General features: G+C 41.4%; 3 protein-coding genes across 8 annotated transcripts; 1 reads left to right on the forward strand and 2 right to left on the reverse strand.

Annotated features, from left to right (window-relative positions):
- Positions 595 to 3,319, reverse strand: LOC109711852. The gene is made up of 2 exons (XM_020235157.1): positions 2,767 to 3,319; positions 595 to 1,248 (listed from the first exon to the last, which is right to left on the reverse strand). Exons 1-2 carry the CDS (start codon positions 3,095 to 3,097, stop codon positions 917 to 919), a joined length of 663 nt encoding a protein of 220 aa, XP_020090746.1. The 5' UTR covers positions 3,098 to 3,319; the 3' UTR covers positions 595 to 916.
- On the forward strand, positions 3,762 to 8,001 carry LOC109711849 (zeaxanthin epoxidase, chloroplastic-like). 6 transcript variants are annotated; one of them, XM_020235155.1, is made up of 10 exons: positions 3,762 to 4,091; positions 4,807 to 4,969; positions 5,071 to 5,145; positions 5,264 to 5,364; positions 5,459 to 5,574; positions 6,654 to 6,865; positions 6,938 to 7,032; positions 7,095 to 7,222; positions 7,337 to 7,443; positions 7,614 to 8,001. In XM_020235155.1, exons 1-10 carry the CDS (start codon positions 3,802 to 3,804, stop codon positions 7,671 to 7,673), a joined length of 1,347 nt encoding a protein of 448 aa, XP_020090744.1. In that variant the 5' UTR covers positions 3,762 to 3,801; the 3' UTR covers positions 7,674 to 8,001. The 6 variants fall into 6 exon arrangements, with proteins under 6 accessions (XP_020090744.1, XP_020090739.1, XP_020090742.1 ...); XM_020235150.1 differs by having other exon boundaries at positions 3,775 to 4,091; positions 7,677 to 8,001; XM_020235153.1 differs by having other exon boundaries at positions 3,775 to 4,091; positions 7,095 to 7,218.
- On the reverse strand, positions 8,220 to 9,824 carry LOC109711850. Its single transcript, XM_020235156.1, has one exon. It carries the CDS (start codon positions 9,573 to 9,575, stop codon positions 8,418 to 8,420), a length of 1,158 nt encoding a protein of 385 aa, XP_020090745.1. The 5' UTR covers positions 9,576 to 9,824; the 3' UTR covers positions 8,220 to 8,417.

Here is a 12,949-nt window from a genome sequence, read left to right on the forward strand (position 1 = left end):
AAGAGCGATCCGTATGGGCTCTGTTTATTTCCGGTTGTTAGGCCCAGATGTGCGGAGTTGGACCGTTGTGGATCTCTGCGCTTGGATTTGGATCGGAGATTCACCGTCGGATCTTTAGCTATTTGATCTCTACCGTCTGATAGCGGACAACTAAAAAGGTCGGAAACATGCCACGTAACGGGTCAGCATCCGCCATGAGTCGTCCCGGTGCCGTGCGGATCCGCGATTGCGATGGAATCACTTTCCATATGACCTGTCCGTCCAAAGTCCAAACATTCTCGCGTTTGGAGACGCTGGGCTGGTACGCTATGGGCTGACCTTTTCGGGCCGGGTTGGAGGCCTTTTGTAATTTTCTATTTGATCAGTTTTACACCCTTAGACCCACCCATATTCTTTGCTTGCCTTATCAAATTTTTGTTTTTTATTTGGTTTTTATGAACTTTAATTTAGATAAAAGCATTGTAAGATTTACCATGTTTACGTATTTCGAGGGGTGCATTCATGTCGGTCATACACCCAGACCACGCAAGGTGGTCTAAACATATCCATATTACGATCACATTAACTAAATCCATATTTAATTCTGCAGGAAAAGTGGCAAGAATATATGATATCCATTAATAGAATAATACCATAACCAATAGTCTGCCAACAGATGCAACAGTAACAATTTCTCACATCTTTAAATTTCTCAAAAAGGGTGGGAAACGAATACCTGGGGGACACATAAAATACAACAAACCTAAGATAAAGAAGGACCAGAAGAAAGAAAATACACAAAAGAGAAAGCCAAAAATTCAAGCACAAGAACAAACAAGGGCACCGCAGCGCATCGCCACCAAGAAGTTTAAGGCTTGTTTCTTCTGGTATATACGTAACCACTGCTTCAGCTTAAACTAGTAACCCTAAACAGCCACTATTTCTTCTGCAAGGATTTGATGAACTCCACGATCAAATCTACCATCTGAGCATCATATGCAGGACCCTCCATCTGGAAATGGCCGATGCCTTCTATCAGGTGAGTCTCGACTCGACCTGCAGCCGACTTGAGCTTATTTTGCAGCTGCTTTACACTTGTGAAGCCGTCTTTTGTTCCCATGATGAATAGCTTTGGCTTCTCGGACTGCAAAATGGCTTGATGATGCCGTCCGAATAGGATGGATGCGGTTAGACCGAATGGGTAGCCAATACTAACATAGCCCAGCACCTCTTCAATTTTATCTACTGCAGAACCTGCAATTGGTGCTCCTGTTAAACAAGAAAAGAAAATGGGATTAGAAGCAATGAACATATACAAGCATTTCAAGAAGAAAGTAACAAAAGAATGCATCTAGAAAGTTCGCCTCAACTATCAAACACAAAAAAAGAGAAAAAAAAAAAGAAAAAAAGAAAAAAAAAAGTTCTCTTGTTATATCCCAGATCCCAAGATCTAAGAGCATATGACAGGTAAAAATGACAAGTTCTTACTTCTTCCTAGGCAAGAAAGTTCAATGCGGAAACACCATAGTAAAATGAGGCTAAGCCTAGATAGGATCTACAGTAGTGAATTAGTGATAGCCAGACGTCTAGATAGTGGAACTACTAATAGCCTGTATTTTTTCAATCCTCACCAGAAAATGAGCTTGAAAAATAAATTAAACAAGATGGTCTGATGTGATCAATATCATTGGATCTTTAAATCAATGTGCCTGATAGGAAGATAAAGCAATACCCACGAAGAAACAGTACATATATAAAAGACTCCCGAAGCCCATATTCAAAAAGAGTACAGTGATAATAAATTGGCAACCATTTTGTTGCCGTGAAAACTAAAATTCTTGTTCCAGGTTTTGAAAACCGGCATATGCAAGGATCATGCAGTCATGTCATCACATGGAAGCATGAATCTGTTGTTTAAAGGTCTGAAACTCCAAACAAATATCAAATTATCAAACAAGCATACAAGTTTTCTTTATGTGCATCTTTACTCTTATAAACTCTCTACATCCAGAAAGAGTTCTAGCATTTGTCAATGTTCCTATAGCAGTGTTTCGGAGCTTCCAGATGAACTGAGAAATGATTGTTTTTTCATTTATGCCCACCACTGATTTATACCTAATATTTTTCTCTAGCTTGAATTCATTGACAAAATGAGCAATTAGCACAAAATTGACCAAAATAAAAGTAGCAACATAGCATGATGCGACTCAAAGTTAGGGCCAACAAGCAGGACACAAGTACACGGGGATCTCCATCAGCGAAGGTGATGCACAGCACAGTAACTTGGTGTAATTAGGAGTCCTCATTCTTAAACCCAATTAATCACTCTTATAATAAAAAAACTTGACCTATTAACATGTTAGCGAAGCACATGAACCTATTAATTACTTCAAATGGCTGTGAAGTATTAGATCCTTCCTACTTCTCAGTCCCAAGTACATGAACTGGTACTACAACTTAATTTATAACAAAACATGCATTTCAACAGGGATCTCTTCATCATCAAATCAACTCCCAACAAAATTTCAAAAGACTAAGCGGAACAAAATGGTACAGAAACAAAAAAAATACAAATACTATCATCCCTCGACAATAGCATCGAGTAACAAGTAGCTCTCATCCCTGTTTCTAAATTTTCTCTCCCTATCGTTTATAGATAGCAAAGGTAGCTAACAGAACTACACAAATCTTCAGATATAGCCAGTAAAAATCAGGATCAAGTCTCTTCGAACACAACGAGATCAAAGGATTAAAATATGCTATGCGAGGAAGGGGGTGAGGGCGAACCGGCGGAAGAGCCGACCAAGACGATGCCGTCGGGGGATAGGGTTTGGGCGACCCACTTGCAGACGGCGACGGCGTCGTTGACCTCGGCGAAGCCGGTGAGGGAGGCCCGGCCGGAGGATCGGCCGGCGCCCCGCATGTCGAAGGTGACGGCGAGGTAGCCCCGCTCGGCGAGCCCGGTGGCGATGCCGCGGAGCAGGCCCTGGAACCCGCCCAGCACCGTGTAGGGGTGGACGAGCACCACCGCCAGGTTCTCCGCCGCGGGATCCGCGGGCTTGAAGACCCGCGCGTGGAGCTTCACCCCGTCGCTCGTCTCCACCGTCGACGACTCCATGGGCGCGGAGCTTGGAGGAGCGAGAAGGAACTAAGGAAGTGGGGTGGAGTACGAAGAGGAAGAGGGGGATATGAGATATGGGCAATTAGTGAGTAGTAGTAATGCTGTGTTGTTGAGGTTAGTTGGCTGGAGAGAGAGAGAGAGAGAGAGAGAGAGAGCGACTGAGCGAGAGAGAGGGAGGGGTTTCTTCTTCAATGGCCGGTGGGCGTTGAGCGTTGGTGAAAGCGAAAGAGAGAGAAGATTACACGACCCAACCCAGGGACTCGCGGTGATATTGGGCTGCATAGGATTGTGAAGTCTACTCGATTACTGGATTTGGGACACTCACCACTGCAGTCTATAGCCCGGCCCGAGTAATCCTAGCCAGGCTAGGCCTAACAGCCCAATAATTGAGATCATTGTCTCAAGTGTTGGGCTATAAATACATTGCCAAAAGTGAGCCCATTAGGTCGATTTACTTATGGCTTGAGCCGACCATAGCCCAAGGCCCAAGACTAGTCTAGCCCATTCCTGGCGCAATTGGCCTAATGCTAACTAACGAACCCTCTCGTGCACGTGGCCCTTTGTTCGCCCTTTACCCGCGTCAACGCGCCACCCATTCCCCTCTCTCCCTATCCCTCTCTATTAAACCCCCGCTCCCACTCAAAAACGCCTACTACAGTACTAGCCAACTCCCTTTCATAACCTTCGATCCGAGCCCGGCCATGGCGTCTCGGGAAGCGCGGAAGCCGCGGATCCTGATCGCGGGCGGCGGCGTGGCGGGGCTGGTGCTGGCCCTGGCGGCGAAACGGCGGGGCTTCGAGGTGCGCGTCTTCGAGAAGGACCTGAGCGCCGTGCGGGGCGAGGGGCAGTACCGCGGCCCCATCATCCTCCACGGCAACGCCCTCGCCGTCCTCGCCGCCATCGACCCCGACGTCGCCCGCCAGGTCCTCGCTGCCGCCTGCGTCACCGGGGACCGCCTCAACGGCCTCGCCGACGGCATCACCGGAGACTGGTATCAGTCCCCCCCCCCCTGAATTCATTTTAATTTTTGCAGCTGATCAAATATTAAGCGCGTTACCTCTCCATACGTTAGCCCTCTTGATTAAGGCCTTGATTGAGTTAGCTCTTCCTGCACTTACTTATTCACACTTGCCTTTCCTTAATATTTTCTAGGCTTAATTACAAAACATTCTCCTATAAATATCTGGTTTTTTTATTTTTTTTTTCTCACTTTCAAAAATTATATTTTGCCCTTTTTAAAATTTCAGAAATATTTTCTAGAGTACAGCATTAATGAAGGAAGAGGACAAAATGATCCAATTATCCTTTCTTCTTTTATAAGAAAAAAAAAAATTTATTTCTGTCATTTTTTAAGGGTATTTGCGATATAAATTATAAGAAATTGACGAAATAGTAATAAAATCCTGGCGGGAGGCTTAAATGCAACAATTTGAAATATTGAGAGGATAAATACAGGTTTTTGAATGTTAGTAAGGAAAGTAAAAAAAAAAAAAAAGGTATTTATAAGGAATTTTTCTATAATTTAGCCTATTTTCTAATTAAACTAGTCGTTAACCCTGTGGTACTGCCATTCACAGAAGCACTATTAGCCTCTGTTACTGAAATTATTCCAATTTCTATGAGGAGTTTTCATGCTCTCTTGTTTGTTCTCTAACTCCTAAATATTTTTATTGTGTAACTCCCTTGCAGTAAATTCAACATGACAGGTTTATAAAAATTGACCTTTTAACTCCTGCTCGGAAGAAGGGACTTCCGTTGACCCGATCCATATGTAGAATGACATTACAAGACATCTTACTGAAGGCAATAGGATCTGATACAGTATATAATAGGTCAAAAGTTGTCGACTTCAGGGAGCATCAAAATAAGGTTAATATTTTCATCTTTTCTTTTGTTTTTGTGTATACAGAGTTTGAACTCGTCGAGAAGTTTATTTAGAAAGCATTAATATTGACTTATTATCTAAATAGGTAACTGTAATCCTTGGCGATGGAAGGGAGTACGAAGGTGATGTACTAGTTGGGGCTGATGGAATATGGTCGAAGGTACAGCTTCCTTCTTTCATTCTAAGTTTTATGATACTTAAAATGATGTTAGTGGACTTGTTATCATATTAGTTATATTTTTTATCGATGGCTTTTCGTAAATCAATCTATCATCTAGGTTCGTGCAAAACTATTTGGGTGGCAAGATGCTCAATATTCGAATTATACATGTTATAGCGGATCAGTAGACTATGTGCCTTCGTATATCAGCACAGTCGGGTGGGTTGTGATTTTTTTTCCTCCATCTATATTGGTTCCTCAAATTGTTATTTGATGACACTTATGGTTGTCTTATCTCCTTATTTGTTTGGAGGTATCGCGTGTTTGTGGGTTTCAACCAGTATTTTGTTGCTTGTGATATTGGATGTGGAAAGATGCAGTGGTATGGATTTCATAAGGAACCTCCAGGAAGTGCTGATCCTCCTACAGGCATTGTCTCTCTGCTAAACGTTTCTTTGCTTGCATATGTATGCTAGTGTTCTTTCATTAGTCCAGGCATTTTGTGCCTGAATGATCATAATTCTTTTATAAACCCCTATGCTTTCGCCCGGCATTTTTAGACTGTTTTTTAGTTTGTTGGATCTCTATTTAAATTGTCGATGGATTTTTACATCGATGTTCTTCACGTGAGAATTCTTTCACTTGGTGTATTTTGGCTTGGCTTTTGGAATGGTTTTTCTACTAGAAAGCGGCAGCAAGTTGTTTTTGCAAACAAATTGTCAGGACTTCTTCTGTGGTCCGGATATCAAAGGAGCAAATGCAAAAGAAGCAGCTCTAATTTGAACTTTTGGAAGCTTCGCTTCTACTGCAGCTGAATGCTGTTGAGGAGATTCTAATGAAAAAGAGTCTAGTGCTTTTTCCACAACTTTACTAAACGGTGCTGTAGAAGCTTCAGCTAGGGCTAGAAAGGATCTTGTTGCTGTGTAGAAATGTACAAAAATGCAGAAGCTCTCATGCTTGGCAATTATGACTTAATTACCACCACTGACATAAAGACACTTCTTCGTGATTGTCCAATCATAAATATCTGATTGAAGTGTGTAATGATGAAATTGTAGCATTAATAGATCTGTCTTGCAGTTGTAGACCTTTTCTTTTCAAATTGAATAAGAAAGTTGGCATCATTTTATAGCTAATGAAGAAACAGGCAATGGTTTGTAAAACCTCTAATTACAAAACTGGAAACCATCTTATCTTTTGTTGATGTTCTTAATTTGAAAACGGAAGCTTCTCTTTCATTAATCGTGTATAAACAAAGTTTAAAGTTTTTTTTTTTAAGGAAACCATCCTTTCAAAGATCACCATTTTTATGTATATTTTAGTGCAATTTTTTTTTTAATATATCTGTAAGTACCAGCAACTATAGTCTATAAACCTTCTGAATTTCATGCTAAAATCATCTCCAGTGCATGTTATTTTCTGCTCTATCCGATCTTTCTCTCTTTTGCTTCACGGTGAATGCGGTATCCTCTTGGGCACTCTGATGTGAAAGTTACCATATTGTTCAGGCAAAAGGAAAAGGCTTCTAGAACTATACGAAGGTTGGTGCAGTGAGGTGGTCGCTCTAATTTCACGGACTTCTGAATCTATGATATTGCGGAGAGACTTGTATGACAGAGACATGATCTATACTTGGGGAAGAGGGCGCATTACGCTTGTAGGTGATGCAGCCCATGCCATGCAGCCTGCTCTTGGCCAGAGTGGTTGCATGGCCATTGAGGTATTATTTATTTTCTTTTAACTTTCGTTGCTCTACAGAGCATTTTGCCTACTTGGAAGAAAGAATTTGCAGGATTGTTATCAGCTTGTACTTGAACTTGAGAAAGCTTATGTCAAATGTGATTGTCATGATAAACATGCGGATGAAATTGCCTTAGCAATTGCAAGGTATTCTTTTCTTGCTCATAGAAACCTTCCACATGGAACAATTTACTCAAAAGGACAAACAGTTTTCACAGGTATGAGAGGAAAAGGATACTTAGAGTTGGTATAGTGCATGCGGTGACACGGATGGCTGCCAGAATGTCCTCTACATACCGACCCTATTTGGATTTCGGGCCAGGATGCCTATCGGTAGGTCGGTAGGTCTTCCAATTTATGCTGTTGGAGTCGGCTATATATGCGTCGATCTTAGATAGCTTCTTACGATGCATTCCTTCGATTAAGGGGAACATCATTTCTGTTCTTGCAGTTTCTCACAAATCTGAGAATACCAAATCCAGCTATTTATGGAGCACAATTCGTTGTCGGACATATTATCATGCCTATTGTTATGACTTGGATGCTGAATGGCCATGGGTAAGTTTACCTTCCTAGAGCATGCTTGTTAGTTATCAATTATTCACAAGGCTATAATTAGCATTAGTTCACAAGCAGTTCCCCCAATTTTTCGGGAGAAACTTGATATGTTGGTACTTCTTGTTTAGATTTAGTTATGTTAAAAGAGAGCCTAAGCATGATTCCTGCAGCTAAACAGGCGTCGCACATCCATGAAAGATTTTATTGGTGTGATTATTTGCCCTATCTAACAGGGTCTGGTGATTGGGGCTCAGCGGTAGCAGAAGCGTTGATATCAGCAATGAGGAATAGATAAGAATAACAACATTCCTCTGCAAATCAATTGGTAAGTGATTGCCAATATATCGAAAAAAGCTATATTGACGCATGTAATGTAATTGTGCATGCACTGGTTCTGCCCTAGCCTACCTTCCTGCCTACCCCCCTGTATGTTATGGTGAGCGCAGGCTTCTTTTGTTTATTTATTTTTCTTTTCATGCTGAGCTCATTAAGTTATTTTAGCTGGTTACGTAACAATTTTATCAATTTTAAAGATTCTCATGAAGATTTGATCGACAATCGATAGTTGGTAGGTAATTCAAAACCATCAAATTAACTTGAATCTCAAATTCAACTGACAGAAATAATTTAAATCAAAGTTGAGGAGTGCAATAAGACGGTAAAATTGATTGATCTAGTTTCAGCAGGGGTGTTCGTACGTTTCTTCCCATATTTCTAAACACAAAAGATTCAATTTCCTGCAGTACCTTCCGATTATAGTTCCCTTCGAACGATAATTTGCAGCAAGAACCAAAACTTAGGAAACACAAACTGTATATGCTATATTTACAGCGTGATTATACTGCTGCAACAAACCTTAACTATATTCAAACTCAAAAATGGAAAAAGAAAAACAAACCTTAATGAAGTAACAACCATAATCTAGCACGTATCGACAAAAGCATCTCGTTCCTACCCCTAACATCTCATCCCGCTCATTTCGCGTTCCGGCGCCCTTCATCCTTCCCCAACTCGGGTCTCACCACCTCTCCGGAATTCTCCGGGGACTTCCTATTGCCCTGCCGATCCCAATTTTCCCTATTTCCCGACCCAGCCGGCAGCAAAGGCGGAGGAACTCCACCCTTACCACTGATGTCGGCAATGCCGGAGACCCTGCCTGCCACGACCGGAGCCATCTTCCGGTCGATGAATTTCGCATGTAGCTCCTCTAGGGATTGTCTCAGTGACCCGTGCTCCACCTGCAGCACCTCCAGCTGCCGCTTCACTGCCTCCGGAGCGTCGGATGGTGCAGTGTCAGCCTCAGAAGCCCTCTTCTTCTCCTTCTCCTTCTCCTTCTCCTTGCCTCTGTCCATCGCGTGCTCAATCGAGATCTTGTTCAGGACGAGGAGCGGGAGCTTGCTCAGCGACGTCCCTGTCATGGGAGCCCTCCTGCCGTCATCCGTGAGCACCGATCGGAGCTCGGGAGGCACCCTCACCCCCCACTGTAATTTCAATGCAGTCTCCCTCCGCAGCGGGAGGACGCTTCTCGCGATAACCTCCATTCCAGAAAACAGTCCGCCGATCCAGCCAATACCGCTGCGCCGATCGTTGGCCGGAAACTCACCGATTGCCTTCTTACCGGAATTGGAACTGAACCCGTTCTCAAGTGGCTGGTAGTCGACGATCGGCAGCTTGCCTGCTCCCTCACCGTTCGTAGTCGCCCCGAGGGCAACGGGGGAGGAGCTGGACCGAAAGGACTTCGTGATGGCGAAGTCGCCGAACCGGGGCTTGAAGAGGACGGAGAAGCTGGGGCCGGCGCCGCCGCGGCCGAGGGGGCTGAACTCGGCGGTCATGGCCATGGGAGCGGCGGCGGAGGGCCTGGTCTTGAGGACGAGGGAGAAGGGTCTCCAGGGATCGGTGGGGCGGTACGAGACGCGGAGGGAGGGGCCGAAGTCGAAGGCGGTGGCGAGGTCGACGCGCAGCTCCCCGGTGTCGCCGACGGCCAAGCCGGAGACTAAGGGGAGGCCGAGGACGCTGATGGGGACCTTGGTGCGCACCAGAGGGTTCTTCTCCTCTCGGAATTTGATCGACGCCTTCATGGCTCGCGCGCTTCCTCCCTCTCTTTCTCTCTCTCTCTCTGTATTTTCCCCCATAGGGTTTCGCTCCCCCGGCCTCTGAGTTCGAAGACCCTAGGCAGGTGGAAGAAGACACGGGAGTACGGAATTTTGAGAGGGAGCTTGAATTCCAACTAGGGTTAGGGTTTCACACAATTTTTTGGTGGAGGGAGACGGTGATTTTCGCGCGGTACGCTGTACGTTTGGAATTATTACTAGGATAGATTCGGAGGAGAGAGACGACGCGGAACTATATAGGGGACGTATCAGCCGGACCCTTTGATCTTTAAAGAAAATTTAGAATGCATAAATATCCAGTTATCCAATCAAATTATTATTTACAGATTTATTTATTCATTCTATCATAATTATTAAAAAAATATTTTCATTATATTTTTTTATTTAAAAAAATGGATATAATTGATTATTAATAGATGATGATATATTGTAACTGATATATTATATACTAGAATCTTTTTATTTTTCAACAAAATTACCATGAGATCTGGTTTTATACCAAGGCATGTTCTGGGCCTGGCCCTGTCTAGGTTAGGCTTAATATTCGGCTCAGGAGAGCTCAGCCTTTCTAAACCTATTTGAGCCGAACCCGATCCAAAATAGCTGTTTCTTGGGCCCAATCAACCAAATATGGTAACGCTGAGCTTGTTTGATTTTTCTCGGACCTTTTATTTGATATATCCTGGTGAACTAGGCCGGGCTTAATCAACCGTAAAAAAAAAATCAATGCATGGCCGTGCTAGTTGAGCCTAATATCTTTGGGCCTGATATAATTACTATACTTTAATACGTTTTACATCGTTCTTGATTTTTTTTTTTTTTTTGGAGATTAATTGACTCGAAGTATGAGTAAACTCGAGTGGTTTAATAAACAAGCCACCCCACTCCGTCGTCCATTACTGGAGATAGAATTATAAAGCTAGAGATGTGAAACAATATTTATATTTTTGAACTCGGAACCTCGGATACTGACGCTCAATCTCTTAGTATAAACAATTAGACTTCGAATTTGAGACCTCGAATACTGACAATAAAGTTATTAGTATGATGCGCTAGTTACAGTTGGTACCATCTCAATCCTTAATGTTAGCCATTTGTTTTGATTCATCCTTGCCAGCGCAGATTGATCTGGATCCAGAATTAAAAATGTTTTAATTGAGTTTCTGACGTTTCCTGCTCGATTATAATTTCTTTCTTTAATAATTTTCTAATATGAGTATGTGACGAGACAAAATATCCGTACTAAGTGGCCATCTAGGTGCCGCAATTGAACTTTTGAAATCTTCGTTAGTGGGATTTGTCGCTTTTGTGCGCGACATACATCATGCATGGTGGGTTTGCCTTTTGTTGTCCGGAGTGAGTGGCTTACAGCCATGCACTCCACTAGTCCGACGCAGCGAGTCTTCAAATTCTCTTGCAGTACTGCTGCTGTTGGACCCAAACGTAGAAAAGGCAACGATTAACAAAAAAGTTGGTGGCCTCGCTGGGCCACCTCCATTAGCAGGCCTATGTCTTAGTCTACAAAATTCTGTCACCCACTGAGACTTAGATTTCACCATCCTTATCCGTTCCGGTTATAGTGTTGAACTACTACACTATAAATAGAATAGTATATATTACGCATAGTAAATTTTACATATAATAAATTTATAGTAGATATTATTTTATTATTATTTCGCTTGTTATAATCTATTGTTTCTAGGGCTGTCAAATGAGCGAGCCGGCTCGCGTTCGGCTCGATATTTAGCCCGCTCGAGCTCAACTCAAAATTATAGTATTACTCGGCTGGCTCGAATTAGACTCGAAATACGAATTTAGTTAAAATTTGGCTAATATTGCTCGCCCATCAAAACAAACCCAATAGGTAAACAAAATGACAAAATTTTACTAAATTTACACATTCTCTCTCTTTCTTTTAGAACTCTAAATCTCTAATCTCTTTCTCTCTCTTTTTTTTCTCTGTCTCTCAGCCCAAGAGACTAGGTAAAAGCCCACGAGTTACCAAATAACAGCACGTGCCTGCCGTTGTCTATCTTGCCATTAGTTGTGTACTTGGAAAAATATACATAATATTTTTTAGGTAAAACATTATTGTTTACACAAAATTTTGATTTTAGTTATATATGATTGGATAGTTTAATTCAATAATTGGTTGTATAATTTTTTTTTGACCGCATAAATAAGAAAAGAATAATATGAAAGGCAAAAGAGAAGATATGCGAGGCGGAAAATGTTAGATATTTAATTCATAAGTTATTTTCTTTCGTATTATAATACCGTATTTTATATAATTATTTTGTATTTTGAACTATTAGATATATTTTTGTATCAAATTATAAACAAATGTTTTATACAGAATAAACTATTGATCGTACAATATTGAGAATTTCAAACCGCTTATTTAGGACTTGAGCTCGCTCGAATCGAAATTAAGCTCGCTCGAGTTCGAATCGAATTAATTTTAAGTCAAACTTAAATCTAAATTTAGACTCGCAATTAATTTCAAGTCGAATTTGAGCCGAGATCAGCTCATTTGAGCTCAGCTTGTTTCCGTGGGAAATTCGAGTTAAGTTAGGCAAATTATTAATTGCGTAATGATGCCGTGTCAAACCAGCTCAGCGAGACGTGAAAGAGAGGCGTCCAGTTAATTCAGTCACTATTTGAGTTAGGTAAACAACATCAGCAACGTTCTGGATTGTTCTACTACTTTCTAAACAGTACAATGAATCTGTTTAAAGTCGAAGATTACGGTACCGACCGTCTCTAGAGCAAGTAACAAAGAGTTTGATGGTTGGTACTCGAGACCTAAGTTCGAATCAGAATTGATTCACATTTTCAGTTAAATTTATTTCTAAAAAAGCGGGATAGCGTGCTATCTATCTCTCTCAAAAAAAAAAAAAAAGAAAAAAGAAAAAAAAGAAGTAGAAGATTACGGTGGGAGTGGTAGTAACAGTTTTCGTTATTGTCGCAACAGGTATTCTTTTGAATCTAATTAATTATGTTAAAGAAAAAAAAAATCAGATATGAGATAATGAGATAAATTCAAGTCGCATGGATAAAGAAATCTTTCATAATAGATTAAGATTATAATTGCTAAACGTCATACAAAATTATCCGCATAAATTGTTCAAATACTATCGGATATATATTCAAATGGTGTTGCTCACGTAAATCATTCAGATACTATCATGTATATATGTCGTTCATTTTACTCATCTATAATATTTCGAAAATATCAAATATTTTTTTATTTGCAATAACAAATTTGTTATAACCTAATCCATTTGGATTAGGAATTTCTAAGTGACTGTATATTATTGTTAATGGAATATTCAGAATTTCCATGAGTATATCAAAATGGCAAAACCTTCTATAACCCCGGCCATATGGTATTA

The sequence above is a fragment of the Ananas comosus genome, linkage group 6 (genome assembly GCF_001540865.1).
Source record: "Ananas comosus cultivar F153 linkage group 6, ASM154086v1, whole genome shotgun sequence".
Lineage (NCBI taxonomy): Eukaryota > Viridiplantae > Streptophyta > Magnoliopsida > Poales > Bromeliaceae > Ananas > Ananas comosus.